The sequence below is a fragment of the Lissotriton vulgaris genome, chromosome 4_1 (assembly GCF_964263255.1).
Source record: "Lissotriton vulgaris chromosome 4_1, aLisVul1.2, whole genome shotgun sequence".
Taxonomy (NCBI): domain Eukaryota; kingdom Metazoa; phylum Chordata; class Amphibia; order Caudata; family Salamandridae; genus Lissotriton; species Lissotriton vulgaris.
The window spans coordinates 1379827329-1379844846 of record NC_141691.1 but is presented as its reverse complement, the minus strand read 5'-3'; the positions used below and the strand labels follow the sequence as shown (position 1 = coordinate 1379844846).

Below are 17518 nucleotides of genomic sequence, written 5' to 3'. Positions count from 1 at the left end.
GCTATTTTCAAAACTAACATAAATAAAAAAGTTGTTCTTTACAATACCAATAGCTCAAACTTTCCTAATGCGAGACCTATTGCATTGCAAATGCTTGTTTTACTTTGAAGAGGCTTAATCATATTTTACGTGGTTTGTTATAAGATTTATTTTCAGGACTCATCCCGGCCAGACCTTTGGCTCGACTGAGGCTCTCCCGGGCTGTTAACGTTTGGCTCGCTCACCTCTAACCAAACTGTTGTTAAAGGAAAATACTAGAGATTTAAAAGGCGCCCTTTCCTCTGCCTGAAGTTTTACACTTTGGCTCCTCCCCCGGCTGCTCGGCTGGGCGCGGCCAAATACACGGCGGGAAAAATTGACAAGACGAGTAAACGCCCCGAGGGAAGACAAGGCAGCCAGGCCGGAGTGTACAGCCGTAAAATGCCCGCCGAAACACAAACGCAGGTGCCCGCGCGCCCCGAGGAGGGCGGCGGAGAGGCTTCAGCGCACGAGGAGCTGCAGTACCTGGGCCAGATCCAGCATATACTGCGGGCAGGGCACCGCAAGGAGGACCGCACGGGTACCGGCACCATGTCCCTGTTCGGCATGCAGGCGCGGTACAGCCTGCGAGGTGAGGGGCAAGAGGAGGGGGGAGGGAATGGCACTTACTATCGGTCCAGCTTGCCTCAAAATCTTTCTTTCGTTCAGGTGAACACGTTCTCGCCATAGTGCTCGCAGCCTCAGGGGCCCCGGGAACCGGCAAGCGTCGTAATTTATAACATGCGCCATCTTTTCCTTAGTCTCCTTCACTCGCATATGATAGGAAAACTTCATTTTATTTGGTGGAAGAATGTCTGGAGTTGATTTAACGGGAAGAAAAACATTTCCGCTAAACCATATACAATTAGCGGTAGCGAACACCCTCCACACTGTTTCACAGCATCATCATGTTGTGCTATAAAATTACCTATATGTCATTGTGCACTGCGAGCCAACAGATGTCTGTGCCACTTAAGAAGTAACAAGCGATAGGCAAAAGCTTCTGAACCCTGGTAATGTTGACAAGTGTTGCCAGATTTTGAGACCCACCCATAGCTGTCTGCCCAAGTTTAAGCCCGAATTCAGCCCAAGGCAGACCAAGATCACTTCACAGTTGCAACTTAACAACAATAAAGTAAAGTTTTTTGTGTGCAAAAACAAATGAAATAAAGTCCAAACAATGTAACAACATTGGAAAGCATTTCAGCACAAGGAACCCACAAACACTTGAAAATTACAGGTCTTCACAGCACAAATTCTGTTAACGCACGGGTTTGTGAAACTATTGACCTTTGGGTCATACCTGACTGCCTTTATCACTATTATTTACATTGGTGGTGGGCACACTTACTCCGGTCTCCTCACATTAGTTTGGTTGTATACTTTCTTTTACTGTTGTGTTTCAAATGCTTTTTTTAACTGTCTTTTGTCGCTGTTGCGTTCTGTATTTTATAGAATGCGTTCTCTCCCTAGACGTCATGATACCTGCGTCTCAGCCTCTGTGTGTAATCTCACAAAATGTTTATGTATACCTGAGGGATTAGTTACAGAGAGTAGGCTGGGCAGCAGGAGGCTGCTCAATGTGGGGCTTTGATATGGCATTCACATGACCTCTGTAAAGGGTACTATTAACTCCTATTCAACTTCATCATAAAACCTACACTACCTGCCTAGAGGAACATTCTTTGATTGCAACAGTCACCTTATGATTTAATACAATGGTGGACCCTCATAACAAGGAAATTGTAGGCCACTTGCTGTAAAGGCTGGCAGACTACCAATAGACAATCACTACATTTTATATTTAATATCACAGTGACAAAACCAACTGGTCACATCTAATGATTCTGAACCCTGGGTTGGGTCACCCTAAGAGCAGAAACATGTTGACTATTTAAGGGGAGTTTTTTCCAAATTCACCTTCACTTTTTTCTTATCCCCTGGGAGCACCATAATAAACTTACATTTAGCCTACCAGGAGGCAGAGGCGCAACTAGAGCCGAATTTCGGGGGGGGGGGGGGGCTAAGGAAAAATTTCGGGGGGTGGGGGGCTGAACCTTTAATCAGTAGGCAGAGTGGAGCTGCAGGGGCTCTTCGAAGGGGTGAAACAACTGCAAGGCCTAATTAGCATTCAAATGGTCTTTTAAAGACCTGTTAAACGTTCGGGTGCGGCTCTGTGTGTGCCCGGGATCTGTCTCATCCCGGGCTGCCACACACGACGTAGGGGGGCTGAAGCCCGGTGAGTCCAATGGGTGTTGCGCGCCTGCCAGGAGGTAGGTTTAAGTGTGTGTGTATGTGTCAGACACTGACACTGTGTCAGTGTCAGTTACTCGGACTCTGACCCTTACCTAGCACTCATCCAAAACTAAAACACCTCTGCTCCTCTCTGTTGTCAAGTTGCAGCCCTGGCCAGGTACCATTTGGCCCTGGTGTGAGGAGGAACCCAATGATTAAGCATGCCACCCTCAAGTGGGTGAGGGTTCTTGTCCCCAAAAAAGCATTTGTTAGACATAGTCTTTCCATATCTAGACATACTTGTGTGCTTTCTATTGATGGGATGCAGTACTCTTCTGGTTGGATTATTCACTCCCAATAGACCTCTTGTGTGCATAGACCCCAATGGACAGTCACCCTTTAATGAAACCCACATCTTTCCCACAAAGTCCTTGTTAGAACTGGCATATTTTCGCGTTTTTCCCCAGTCTTTTTGCTTTCTGGTTTTGACGGTGTTCAGGACTTCGTTTTTGCTGGTTTAGTGTCTGCACACTTTCTCATTGCTGTTCAGTGTTAAAGTGCTCCTGATGTAAAATGTGTTTATGGATTGGTGTTTCCATGATTTGCTTATTTGATTTACTACTAAGTCCTTAGTATAGTGCACTGTGTGCCCATGGACTGTAAATCAAATGCTGTTAGTGGGCCTGCAGCACTGATTGTGCCACCCAAACAAGTAGACTTCAAAGAGTTCAGACCAGCCACAGTGTCTGCGCACATTTTTTGCTTCTATATCGACCTGGCAAGTGCACCCACTTGCCAGGCCCTAACCTTTTTCTTTCCTTACACATAAGACACCCCTATGGGCAGGGTCTAGTGTGGGTGAAAGGTAGGACACGTACAGGTGTTTGTTAATGTCCTGATAGTAAAACACTGTTCCTTTTTATTTTTTATTATTGCAAGGCTATCTGTCGTATAGGAAGGAGTTGCCTTGTAACACCTTACAAGAATAACTTTCCATTGCGACAAGATGGAGAGCTGGACTGTAGGGTTCCTGAACTCAGAATTTAAAAATACATCTTGTGGTGAAGAGGATTTTTATATTGTGCTTTTGAAAATGCCACTTTTAGAAAGTGGACCTTTTTTAATTGCTTAACCATCCTGTGTGCCTTTTGCCCTTTGTGTATACCCTGTCTGGGTTAAGAGTGAAAGGAGCTGGGGAGGTGCATTCATACCATACAGATACAAGGGGGAGGTTGAGGTATATCCTGCCTTTTCTTTTCTGAGAGACTTGTGGCCAGGCTGAATATTCCTGGCTGCATTTAGAGTAGTGGGAGGAGTTGTCGCGTGCGCCCGAGTGGACTGCGGCTGCCTCACAAAGCTGTCTCCCTACTAGAGTGAACCTGGCCTGAGCCAGCCAGAACTGGTTTATGTATGCCAGGGGAAGTTTGTTGGTGCCAACTTGCAAGGGAAATTAATAAAATAATGGGGCCCTGACCCCAGCACTTTAAAGATTTTTGGTATTAAGTAACTGCCCAGAAGAAGAGCTGAAGAACCTGTGAGGAGGGACTACCACTTAGCTATTTTGGCCTGCAGTGGCTGCTTCTGTCTTGGGCAGTGAAAGGACTGGGCAATCTGCAACTTATTTTCCTGAGTTACCCCCAAAGACTTCAAGCTCATCTGCTACCAGCAGCAGGAACTGTGTCTCTTGTGCTGCAACAGAAGAAAAACCAACCTGACCCCGATACTGCTCTGTGACCTGAAGACACCGCAGAGGGGACTACCGCATTGCGCACCTCAACCCTGAGCTCACCGATGCTGCTGCTTCTCCTGCTGATCCTGTGGGTGGAGCACTTCTCAGTGCTCCACTTCACACTGCAACCCTTGTATCCCAGATGATACTGCCTGCACTGTGACCGCTTCTCACTGCTGCTGGATGCCCTCACTGAGGCGCTGCCTGCCCTGCTACTTGAGGGCACTGCATGCTGCACTTAGCACCGCAGCCCGACGCTTCCGCCCTCAATCGCATAGAGTTTGAACTGCAACATGTGACTTCAAGGACCCGACGTCTCCTGCACCGACCTCTGGAACTGACTCTTCCTGAAGCCGGAGCTCATCGCGATATCCCCCGACGTCCTGCATTTCTAAAGGTACTGTTTGGCGGGTCTCCCCGGCACCGTAGCTGTCTTGGACGCAGCCTGAACCATTGGATTTCTTTGTTCACGCCGCCGTGATTGCTTCGGTCGGAGCTACCGATTTCAAGGAACTGTATGTAAAGTCTATTTTTGCATTATTCGTATCTTGATAACTGTTTTTTTTATTCTGGTATTGTTTTACACAGATAAATATTGGCTACTTTTCTAAAACTGGTTTCATTTTGTAGTGTTTTAACTGTATTACTGTTATGTGCAACTGCTTTTACACATTGGCAAGAGCAGTTAGGCTCATCTTAGGGACAAACTACCAAGGGGTGAGCAAATACCTGGAGTTCAACTTCAAAATGTAGTCATTTCTCTCCAGATATTTTCCATAAATAGCTATTGTGCTCTTAAATAGGGGATTATTTTTCTTTCAGTCATTTGGATTGCTTGACTTTTCTGTGACTGGAGTAACTTCTTCTTTGTTGGCTTTGGCTGTGCTCATCTGTGAATACTCTGATAAAGTCTAATGCACACTGTATGTAACCTTGCTTTGTAGATCAATTTCCTCTGTTGACAACCAAGCGAGTGTTTTGGAAAGGCGTACTCGAGGAGCTGCTGTGGTTCATTAAGGTAAGGCCACTCGTGTCTTTTAGAGTGTGGCAGTTACTGTTCGAATATGCTTTGAATTGTAAGGATGCAACTATGAAGCCTCTTATGCCTGGGGGCTTATTGGGAAGAATATTGTCTGAAGCTGAAACCACCTTCCTTTGCAAAAACTACCGCACTGTTTAACTAGTTTCTGTTGAATAAATTATTAACCCAAAGGTAGACCAATAGGTAAGTTATATTTGCCATAAAATAACCTCAACCTTCAGATGATGGTATGAATGGTGTCCAGGCATAGTGATTTGTGGTAAGTCTGAAAACCGGTTGTGTTTGTGCTTCTGTGTATGCACTAGAGTCGTTGTGAAAACCTTGTAATGGAGTTCTGGTTCTTCACTCTGAATTGATGATGCATGTAATCAACATTTCAGTTCTCCTATATCACACAAACTTAATGCTGCATGCCTTTTTCGTGACATCAAAAGTAAAATCACAAATGTTATCTTAACAGAGACGGGGGTAGAAAAGACCATACACTACCTGAATATAGGCAAAGCAGCGGGCTCAAATGGATTGCCCATGGAGCTGTAGAAACTTGCCATGAGTAAAATTGCACCTTTATTTAGTTAAAATGTCCATGTAAGTAAGGAAAAGGGCTCGCTCTCCATTTATCAAAGGCTGGCAACGATGGTGGTCATTCACAAGGCAGGGAAACCCAATAACATGTACTCGTCGTATGGACCTATATCGTTGCTCAATTTGGAAGCTAAGATATTGGCAAAAATACTCTCTACTCGTTTGCTGCGCGTGATCACAAACTTGTAACCCTGATCAATCTAGCTTTATGCCAGCCAGAAATTCATCTCTTAATTTGCATATGTTCCACGGAGTGCTAGAGCGAGCCAAGACGATCGAAGAAGACGCAGTGGTAGTGTCCGTGGATGCTGCCATGGCATTCAACATGATTGAATGGCCCTATATGTTGTGTGTTGAGAGAACTTGGATTTGGCCCTGAATTTATTGGGTGGGTTCACCTTCTATACATGGAACCCCTCACCCAAATAGTAGTCAATATTAGGAAATCTCGTTCTTTTTTTTTTATTTTTTATTTTTTTTTATTTTATTTATTTATCGTGAAACAGCACATTACAGATCTCAAATAGCCATTCGCCTACATCCCTTCTCGGGCCGGCAGTGGGCCATCACATCTTTTCCATGACTCATAAGCGTAACAGATGAAAAGCGACAACCCCAACTGCAAGGCGAACAAGTAGTCCAGTCGAGTCAGGACTCCGTCGTTAGGCCAATATCATCGATGGTGAGGTGTGCACTGTGCGTATACGGACGAATCTATTAATTTTTAACATTTTCTCCCAACCTGTTCCCCACCCCAAGAACCCCGCCTCCCCTCAACTGGACCCCAGTCTGTGCTCTTCGTGTAAGTTAGCGTGTGGCCTGTTGGTGTGTAGTGGCTTGTGCTGCATGCTACCTCCTATTGGTCCGGGGGACCGCTCCTATGTTCTCACACTTCCGGGGGTGCTATAACTCCTACTGTACAATGTCGCACTGTTGTGTAAGGGACAGCCCTATCTGAGTCACCCAGGATCCAAGTGTGGGTCACACCCCAGTTCCTCCCCCTCCCCCTCAACTAAGTCGTCCTCGTCTATCCTGGAATTGAGGTAGGTCTGATACAACCCCCAGAAGTTCCTGGGTCGACTGCGGGGCGGAAGTAGCTCACTGTATGTCTCCGCTTGTGTGTTACAGTACGTCATGTCACTAGCCCATCGTTTCAGCGTAGGTAGAGGGCCCCTCATCCAGCATAATGCGACTACTCGTTTTGCGAGTAGCAAACCCATGCTCACCAGTTTCCTGACTGGGGCAGGTACCTTCTTCGTGTAGCCCAGTAAAGCGAGGGCTGGGTCCAATTCTAAGTTCGATTCCACTATAGTGCTCATTTCAGCGAATACGTTGGTCCAGAACCTCTGGACTCCCGGGCACATCCATGCTAAATGTAGAAAGTCCGCGACTTGGGCGTGACATCTCTCACAGCTTGGCGTGTCTCGGAGACCATACCTGTGCAGCCTTTCCGGCGTATGGTCCACACGTTGTAAAAATTTAAAGTGGATCAAGCGATGCCTCCCATTCAGTGAGATCCGCCTGGAGGCCGCACAGCAGTATGCCCACATACTGTCGTCTATTTGGGTGTCTAAGTCGGTCTGCCAGGCCAAGCGCGCCCTCGTGTAGAGCAGTGCCGTGTGTGCATGTCCTATCTTGTAAAGCGTAGAAATCAGCTTCTTCGGTGACTCAGTATCTATGACATATACTAGTTCTGGGACTTCAGGAGGTTCTTCCATGTCAGGGCCTAGCAGATCTAAGAGTGCACTGCGCACTCTATGGTACTGGAAGCGCTGAAGTAGTGAGGGGCGATCCCTCCCTCGTGACAGCTGGTCCCATGTCTTTACCTTCCCTTGCTCGAATAGGTCTCCCAGTGTGCGTGCGCCCAAGTCGCTGAGGGCCCTGTGCACCCCTGGTTCCGTGAGTGTGGGGAGCCAAAGTGCCCAGTGTATCGGCATATTGGGTGCATACATCAGTTCTTTATTTTGCCTCTGCAATATGGAGTGCCAGGCGTGGTTAGTGGACAAGAGGGAGTCCAGCGTTCCTACTCTACGGTCCTTAGGGCCACATATAGTCGCTGGGAGCGGGGTAGGGTCTGCAAACAGTCTTTCCAGGATCACATGCGGGATGTCCTGATTACCATGAATCCAAGTGTGGAGGTGGGAGGCCTGCGCTATTCTATAATAGCGTTCCAGGTCTGGTGCAGCCAGTCCCCCTTGCTCGTATGGCAACTGAAGTACTTTCCATTGCACCCTAGGTTGTTTTCCAGCCCATGCCAGTCGCACTAGGAGTTTGTTTATGGTTGTGAAGAAAGCTTTAGAGAGGACAATCGGGAGATTATTAAAAAGAAACAGAAACCTCGGGAGAATAACCATTTTCATCATAGCTATTCTTCCCATCCGCGACAGCGGGAGCTTAATCCAGAGCTCGATGTCATCTGCGAGTTTGCTATAGGCAACTCCGTAATTTTCCCTCAGCATAACGTCAGGATCCGTGTGGAGCATTATGCCCAAATACCTTATCGGCTCTGTGGACCACTGGAGCGGGTATTCCATCTCGAAAGGTTCGGTGATTGGGGTCAGGGGAAAAGCCACTGACTTTGACCAGTTGACCTTCAGTCCCGAGAGCTCTCCAAACCTCACAACTTCCCTCAAGACCGATGAGAGATTATTGACCGGGTCTCTGACGTATAGCAGGGTGTCATCCGCGTATGTGGATATACCGATCTTGTAGGTGGGGTAGTTGATGGCTTCATAAGAGTGGTATTCCCGAATCGCAATTGCCAGTGGCTCTGCCACCAGTGCGTAGAGCAGTGGGGAGAGGGGGCACCCCTGCCTCGTGCCTCTGCTTACGGCGAACGGCTCCGAGACTGCATCCCCCAGTCTAACTCTCGCTGTGGGTTTATGGTAAAGCGCGCCCAGGAGTTGGAGGAATAGATCTCCCAGTCCTAACTTCCGGAGTACTCTGCGCATGAAGGGCCACTCCACGGAGTCAAACGCCTTCTCCATATCCAGGAAGACTGCAACCGCCCTGGTGTCATGCTTGGTGTGCTGCATGGCTCCCATGACCATGCGGATGTTGTAAGTGAGGTTCCTAGCCGGGATAAACCCTGCCTGCTCCGGGGCCACCAACTCCGGTGCTACAAGCGCCAATCTGGTCGCCAGCACCTTCGCGTACAGCTTAGCGTCCGCGTTGAGAAGCGACAATGGGCGGTATGAGCCAGGAAGGTCATGCGGCTTGCCTGGTTTCAATATTGTGACAATGAGTGCCTCTCTCATAGAGGGCGGCATAGCGCCGTGTTCACATATTTCGTCAAAGAGGGTGGAGAGGTAAGGCAACAGCTTGTCTTTATACGCTTTGTAAAAGGTCACCGTTAAACCATCTATCCCGGGCGCGCTTTCCGATCTCATGCCGTCCAGCGCGTCTGATATCTCCTCTCGGAGTATAGGGGACATCAGGAATTCCCTCTGCCAGTTCTCGAGGAATGGCATTTTGATATAGCTTAGGTAGTTGTCAATGTGGTCCTCAACTCCCGAAATCTTGGTGTATAATTCCTCGTAGAAACCCTTAAACTCCGCAAGGATGTCTTCCTCTGCCGTCAGCACAGCTCCCCCTGAAGACTGCATTTCTGTGATCACCTGCCTGCGCCTGGAGCCCTTCATTATCCTGGCTAGCAGCGACCCTGGCCGGTCTCCCTCTCCGTACGTGCGCGCTGTCGCATATTTACCTAGATGCCTGACTTCCCTGTCTGCCTCCTCATGAAATTCTTTCAGTAGCTCCTGCAGGGTCCCATCCCCCGTTGGGGTTGGGTCTGTCAGTCGACTTCTCTCAAATTCTGCTATTTGCCCCTCTAGGTACGTCAGTCTGTTTCTAATTGCCTTCAGGACACTAGAGTGTTTAGCCATGACCATCCCTCTGACGTAGACCTTAAACGTCTCCCATACCGTCCCGAAGCTGCCCACTGTGCCCAGATTAGTAGCGAAGAAAGTATCTATGTCCTCTCCCAGGTCAGCCCTAAACGTCTCATCCAACAAGGAATATGGTGGGAACCGCCACGTGAACGGTGGTATTCTCTGCTTGGGGGTGTTCAGTACGAACAACACTGGGGAGTGGTCTGATAGTGTACGAGGGAGCACCCTACAGCCCCTCACTGTAGTGAGTAATGTAAGTGTGGACAACCAGTAGTCTATCCTGGTGTGGATGTTGTGGTATGCAGAGTAGTGTGTATCCCCCCCTAGCGCTGTGTCTCTCCCTCCAGACATCCACCAGCCCCAGTTTCACCATTTCTACTTGCATTTGCTGCGCGGCTGCCGCCGGGCGCCGGGGGGGGCCCGCCGATCTATCTAGCTCCGGGTTAAAAGTGAAGTTAAAGTCTCCCCCCCCCCCCCCCCAAAGCATTCTATCTGTGGGCCACTCAATACAGTGTCCCGCTACTACTGCGTAGAAGTCAGGGGAGTCGTAATTCGGGCCATAGACATTCATGCCCAGTAGGTTATGCCCTTGCCTGTACACTTGCTCAGTACAAATCTCCCTTCCGGGTCTGCCTTCAACAGTGTAAGGGATAATTTGGATTTCGGGTTGATCCATGTGAGAACACCCCTTGCGTGCGAGGTGAAGCCTGCGTAAGTAGAGTTTCCCTGAAGCCCTCTGTGTGAGCATCTTACTAGTGTTGGGTAAGTGAGTTTCTTGCAGTAGTGCCAGGTCTATGTGATGTCTCTGAAGGTAGTGTAGCACCTTGCGGAGTTTGCGATAGTCATTTAATCCCCTCACGTTCCAGGTCCGCGCCTTAAAGGTCTCTGTATCACTCAGTAAATCTTCGTGAGGTGTATCAGCCATCGACAGTTAAACAGTACATCATATGCATTTAAAGTACAAGTTCCGCCACCCTCCGAATGCAGCCTCTGCCAAACACCCCTGTGGAATGCAACATTTCAGAGCACGTTTTGAGTCCCCCCCCCCCCCTCCCCCCCGAGCTTCCCTGATCCCCTGAACTTCCAACTCTTCCCACCTCCCACAGTCAACCCACCCATCGACAACTCCATTCAACACTTCCCCAAACAGGCTCAAAACGAGCCGTAACCGCTGTAAGCGCTAGGGCAGAGGTAGCCTACTCAGTTCTTGTGCCGTCCACCGTCCCTTCGGGACGTCCGTGCAATGTTTCTATGATGCCCCTTCGCCAGCGCCCCCATAAGCGAGTGCAGCAGTAATCCGTAAGCACAGTATCCTATCAACATGTTTGTGTCTACCCCCCCCCCCCCCCCCGACCTCCACCACTCTGTCCTTTCCTCGTGTCGGGTCCCCGTAAGGCCTCCCCTGCTTAGTATAACTACAGTAGAGACAGCGCAGCCCCACACCGGAACCAGTTCAAAATGCGCAGATCTCACCCACAGTATAGGATACAGTAGTCCAGCGACTGCAGTGATTTGCTCCGTGTGGGAGCCTCCCTTCCACCCAGGAGGGGGGTGACTTGAGTGCGCAAGCTGGTGAGTCCCCTTTGTGTGTCACCTACATCCCTCCTCTCGTCAGTCCTGTTCCTCGAGGTCATCATTGCCAGTGCGCTCTGCTGCGCATGCCTCCGGGCTCATCCTGTTCTCCCTGAGCCACTGCTTCAACGATTTTTGCAATTCTTTGGGATCTGTGAAAAAGTGCGAATGTCCTTGCCTGTTGATGCGCAGCCTCGCCGGGTATAACATGGCGTAGTCCAACCCCAAGTCTCTAAGTTGCTGTTTGTACGGGACGAATCGCCGCCTCTCCTCCTGCACTTTTGTGGTGAAATCAGGGTAGAGCGATATGTCCATTCCCTCATACTGTAGTTTCCCCTTCTCACGGGCAGCGCGTAGGGCGGCGTCTCTGTCCCTGTAATTGAGCAGTTTCGCTATGATCGGTCTAGGGTTTGCGCCCGGGGGAGGCCTCGGCCCCAGGGTGCGATGGGCGCGTTCCACTATAAACATTGGTGAAAAGGTGTCATCTCCCAACAATGTCTTCAGTAGCTTTTCAACAAAGAGTTCCATCTTGCCCGTTTGGGTCGACTCCGCCACACCCGTGATGCGGATGTTGGATCTCCTGGAACGCGCCTCCAAGTCCTCCGATTTCTCCTGTATTACTTGAAGCAGCCTTCCAAATTGTTTGCGATCGGCGTCCCATTCTGTCTGCGCCTCCTCCGCTTCCGTCAACCTGCGCTCCGCCATATCCAGCCGCTCCGCATGCTTGTCCACTCTTTCCGTCATACGGTCCATTCGATATGCCAGCGCGTCTATCTTGCTGCCAATGGCCGACATTCCCTCCTGCAGGCCCTTCTCCATGGTCGTAAGCATCCCTTTTATTTCCGTACACAGTGAAGCGCCCGGGTCACCTGTAGCTCCCGGAGACTGGGCAACCGGCTGTTCCGGCTCCTTCTGTCGACGTTGGTCGAATGAGTTTCGTCTGTGTCCTGTCCCCCTTGCCCATCTTTGCGTTTACTGGGGAGGTTGGGCACCTCGAGTCTAAGATAGGCTTCTAGTGCTCTGCGCGTGGGCTCTTGCTGTTTGCGGGCCGTTACAGGGGGTCGTCGACCAGCCTGCACAGTGCGTGTGTCCTGGCGGGCGCGGACAGGCCCGTATGCCTAGATTTCTGGCCGCCGATTATGCACTCTCCAATGTCACCAGTGCTGCCCAGGGCCGCTTCAGCGCGCTGCTCTTGTGTTGGGGGCCCTCAATCCGCCTTTCTCTCCTCTATCATTGCTGTGCGCCCCCGAATCGCTGGGGGGGGGCCTGTTAGGGGCCAGGGGTGCGTGTACCTTCACCGGGTCTCGCTGGTGCCACGCGGTGCTCCACTGGCTCCGTTGATGAGACAGCGCCTTTCTCGCCGTTCCGGACACCCCCAAAGTCTGTTCCGGGCCCCCTCGGGTGCGCTTCAGAAGTGGGGAGGTGCTGTGAGTGCCGCCTCTAGCGGGTCCCGGCAGCCCCGGGTCGTTCGCTCTCCTCGGCCGCACGTCGGGTGACGCAGCTCGGCCCCGTGGTTTAGGAAAGGCCGGGGATCCTGGCCTGGTCCGGCGCTCTTCGAGTAGTCGGGCAAAACAGGGTTTCCCGTGCTCGATTCTCGCCCAGATTGCAGTCGGAGGTCTGTCAGGGGCAGGGGCGGCAGCTCCCGCCGGTATCGCTCGGTGTTCACTGCTGATAAAGGATTTTTGCCGGATAATTGTCGGCGCTGGCTCGGAGCTTCGCTCTTACGCGTCCACCATTGACGCCGGCTAGCTCCGCCCACTCGAAATCTCGTACTTTCACGGTAACAGAGGCACTAGACAGGGCTTTCCCCTTTTCCTATTGCTTTTTGCTTTAGCCCTCAAGCCATTAGTGATGTGGATAGAGAAAGATCCTATCATCAGAGGGCTCAGGTTGACAGCGGCCTGGGAGGATCGCATCTCATTGTATGCCGATTTATATCTGGCTTCACCGGTCTCCCTGAATACGATACTACACATTTTCATAGTGTTTGGCAGATTTCCCGAATATGGGATTAACTGGTCAAAACCAGACATCTATGTACTTAGTGGGGTGATGCCGGAACTGCCAAGGGGCATCACTATCAAAGAAACTGTGATAGATTTAAAATATTTAGGAATCAGTCTTCACAGACTCAGCTCTTTTATGAACACAATCTACTGTCGCCCGCTGAAATGGCTTAGGAGTGATGTACTGCACTGGAAGTTGCTCCCTCTGTCCCTACTGGGGCGGGCTGCCCTTTTTAAAATGATGTCCCTCCCTTGGTTCCTGTATGTCTGGCAGAACGCTCCACATTTGGTGGGATCAGATTACTTCTAAGCCAATGATAGTACCTTAAGAGAATTCTTGTGGGAGGGAAAGCTGCCCAGGATTGCCACTCGAAAGTTAACACTGGGGTGGTACGATGGAGGAATAGCCCTACCGGACATCAAAAAATATTACTGGGCAACACAACTCGCCGCAATAAATCAGGGTACAGGCACAGTAGGATCCTGTTTTTCTCATGCATAGATGGCTTCTCCCAGTGGGAGGGTTTGTAGGGGCACTGTACACCAACCCAGCTAAGCTAAGGCTGTCTCGGCCCACAGGGCATGGGGTTCAAGTATGGCGGACAGCCACGAAGAGTCTGGGTTGGGAGGGCAGGATCACACTTGCCACCCCACTCTGGGACGCAGATCTACCTGGTAATTTGAGACCCACCCTTGGATTCAACCGCTGGGCCTTGATAGGTATCTGTAAGATGGGTGACCTATGGAAAGGGGGGGGGGGTGGGGGGGGAGTAGTGATTCCCTTCACCCAATTACAACTAGAATAGGACTTTACCAAAACAGAATAATACAGAACTGCCATGCTCTACTTGTGGTGATACAAAAGGGAGAGACACCACCAGACTCCTCCCCGCTTGAAGAAAGGGTCTTAGACGGGAAAGTCCCAGTAAAAAATGATATCACTAATATATAAAAAACGAATAAATTATATGGCTGACTCCCTGCTTCGAACAAAGTGGGACTATGACGTCGCTGGGTTGGATGACGAGGAGTGGCTCGAGGCTCTAACCTCTCCTAGAGAGACTGCAATCTCCGCTAGGCTCATACTTGTACAGTTAAAAATACTCCACAGGTTATAACTAGCGGGACCGACGTTGGTAAGGATGGGGTTCAGTAACAAAACGGACTGCCTTAGAAGGTGTGGGCAAGAAGGCACTTTTATACATATACTTTGGGAATGCGAAGTTATCCAGAGATGCTGGTCCGCGGCAACGTATGGAACGAGTATTGGGTTATAAAATTGACTGCAACATCAAATTAAGTCTCCTGAACATCTGGGGCCCGACGGCTCTCAGTACTAAAGAGAGACTATGGGTGACACTCGGAATGATAGCTAAAAGGAACATTGCAAGAAAATGGAGGGCACAGGAACCACTGACTTTGATTAAGTGGGGGAAGGACATGGACTTCTGCATGGTGTCCAAAAGGACGGTGTATGAATCCAGGGGGTGTCCCACCTAATAGACACATATCTGGGGGAAATGGAATGACTACAGGGGAGGACTCTGTGATTGACCCCCCCCCTCCCTCCAGCCCAGACGCGATACTGAGCCAGACAACCTGCCTCCAAGTTAAATGCTAATGTGTATTGAAATATTTGTGACCTTGGAATCGTCACTCGCATTTTTCCAAGTGTGTAACTCCACATGTACTTGGTTGTATGAAGTCTGTTATGTCCAAGTTTGTCCTTAATAACATTTTCTTTTTATTATCGAGAAACATTAATGAAGGTTTTTTTAGTTGGCTGGTGTAGGGTACACCTACTGGATCTGGCCAAAAATCACACCTTGTGGCTAGAATTTAATAGCCCAAAGGAGAGTGTAAGTATATGGTATTTCTACAGCGTGAATGTAGCTAAGTGGCAGTAGATCTCTGTTCAGCGTTCAAGACCAGAATAAAGTCAAGAAGTTATAGAAGAGGTAGCTGAATTGTAGACGGTTAATGCATTGTGGTGGTGAGACTTCAGCTCTTTCCTTAATTGGAGCAGCATTGGGTTGGTCCTGGTGGATACAGGGTTGTTCATATCATGGGCGCATAGATGTAAAAGTTCTACAGCCATGTTTTTTCTTTTATTTTCCTTCTTGGCAGTCTGATGTCCTGGATGTTAGTGTGCTGCGAACCACCCTAGATTGTGAGCGTGACTGCACGATTAGCATGAGCATGCTGGCAGTGACGACTTTGTAAATTATGCAGCTGGATTTGAAGATGGTGCAGCCAGTATGGATAGCCAATAGAGTTCCATCAATATGGGGGTGATATCAGTATATTTCTTCAGACCGAGGATAAGACATTCTGCAGCATGCAGTGCACCATTGTGGAGTTTGAGGCCATGGAGCAGGGCATTCCCACCATCCGGATGCAAGAGTATGGCTTATTGAACCGCAGTTCCGAAGTCGCTTTCTTGCAGAATTCTTTAAATTTTTTTTTACAGAAAATGATACTAGGCCTCCTTTTGCCATTGTGTGGTATGAGGGTAAGGTTAGTGTCCAGGGTGAATCCAAGTGACATGGATCTGGTTCTAAGCTATGATGGTTCATGCCATTGTGCCAGGTTTGTGGTGGTTATGGGGAAGCAATGTTGAGCATCCGGGTTCACTTCATGGCCTGTTTCATGACGGCGCATTGCAGTGTCTTGTGGGACCACTCTTACTTGTGGAAAGCCAGGTGGATGTGATACAAGTCTTGAGTGCAGGATCTATCTGAAAGTAAGACCCTTCCATCAACAGAGCACTGGGCATGGTCGAAGGATGTACTTCATGTTCAGAATGGTTTCTGGTGTTGTGTTGAATACGTTGTGACTATCAAAATGGGCTTTAACCGCAACACATTTTTACAATCAACTTGTGGCTTGAGCGAGGCCAGTTTGCACTCCCAAAGCTTGCCACGTATGGCCCAAAATAAAAGGCAGTACATTTTAGGCTTTTTTGTCTTTCTTGCCCTGGACAGCGTCCTCAGGGCAGCAGTGGGCGGGGCAGACATTGGAAGGTTACATTTGCTATTCTAACTTCAGTCCTAAAATATTTGAGGGAAAGAGCATCTTTGAAATGTTTTAATATTGAATTGGATCGTGCTCAAGGTACAGTTCAGGCAAAATATTAGCAAAACCAAATTTTGGGTGTAGGTATTTAGAGCCTCTTTATTAAAGTCAGGGATGTTGTGAATAGTAATGTGACCTGATGACCTCAATGGTCCTATTTGTGATGTTCTCTCTGATATGATGTCTTGAATAGTGTGATGGAAATGTTGCTCAGACTGCACAGCAAATTTCAGAGGTTTTTACATTTTGGCGTTCTAATCATATCTCTCCAATTGAAGTAATTTTAAAGGGGTTTCTGTGATTATTTTCCTTGATGTGGTTATTGTATTGTGTAAATAACGCCTGGTAACCAAGGAGTGACATGCAATTCCACAATAGTTTCTTCCTTCTTTCAGATGTGACCTTTTTTTAATTGATTTCTTAGCATTCAATAATTGAAAGGTCAAATACTTCAGCTCAAAACTACAATATAATCTGAATGCTATCAATATGTTGGCTGTGTCTTAATTTCCATCCAGTGTCGTTCCCTTCATGTTTTCATTAAGCTAGATCAGAAATTGCCTCCTTCATGGCAACCAAAATCTACACATCTATCTTATATTCCTAAAAAAAGTAATTAAAGACACCCATTTGTGACACCTTCTACTTATTGGCGACTGTCACTCAAACACATTTTGGGCATGTCCCTGAAACAAAGCTGTGGAACTATCTTAAAAAATACCAGTAACACTGAAGATGGTTGATGGCCGACAGGTGAGGAGCTCCCTGGCTAGAGATTGCCTTTTTGGCTCTATCCCCTGGAATCCTCTCCCCTCGGACCTTCTACGCCCCTGGGGATCTATAGACTTTTGCCCTCTGAATTCTACAGTTCCCTAGATCGAATTTTAATCGCCGACTTCAACAACATCTGCGGAACATGAAAATATTCTGACAGCGGAGCCCCAGTAACGTGGCCGACGCCCGGAGCAGCTGCCTTGGTAGCTATAGAGGAGATTGGCTGGAGCTCTCCCCCCGGCTGTAACCTACCCTCTGGACTTGGGCACTGTTTCTCGTCTCCCTGCTAGTTCTCCTTTCTTCCATCGCCGTCCGATGAACTCCGCATAATCTGCCTATAGCGGATCCTATTCAACGCTGCCAACACCCGGTTTAGCTGCCTTGGTAGCCATTGAGATGTCTGCGGATCACCCCTCTGGCCGTCACCTGCCTTCCGGACCTGTACCATGGTTGCCTGGCATCCCGCTATGCCTTTCTGGGACTGCGGCTGGGACGCATAAGTCTTGTTCCCCCGAAATAGCAGCCTTGAATTTCACGATGCTGCTGCCCTGTACCAAGCTTGTTTGCCCTTTTCTTGTCTGAGTTAGCGCAC

At 49.0% G+C, this 17518-nt stretch overlaps 1 protein-coding gene across 1 annotated transcript in view; it reads left to right on the top strand.

The window, feature by feature from the left end:
• Positions 1-349: 349 nt before the first annotated feature.
• TYMS (thymidylate synthetase) overlaps positions 350-17518 on the top strand; it is a 52503-nt gene continuing 35334 nt past the window's right edge. Inside the window, exons 1-2 of the mRNA XM_086965615.1 lie at positions 350-610; positions 4927-5000. Of these exons, the coding sequence (XP_086821741.1) occupies positions 421-610; positions 4927-5000 (264 nt within the window). The 5' untranslated portion in view covers positions 350-420. The remainder of the gene's footprint in view (positions 611-4926; positions 5001-17518) is intronic.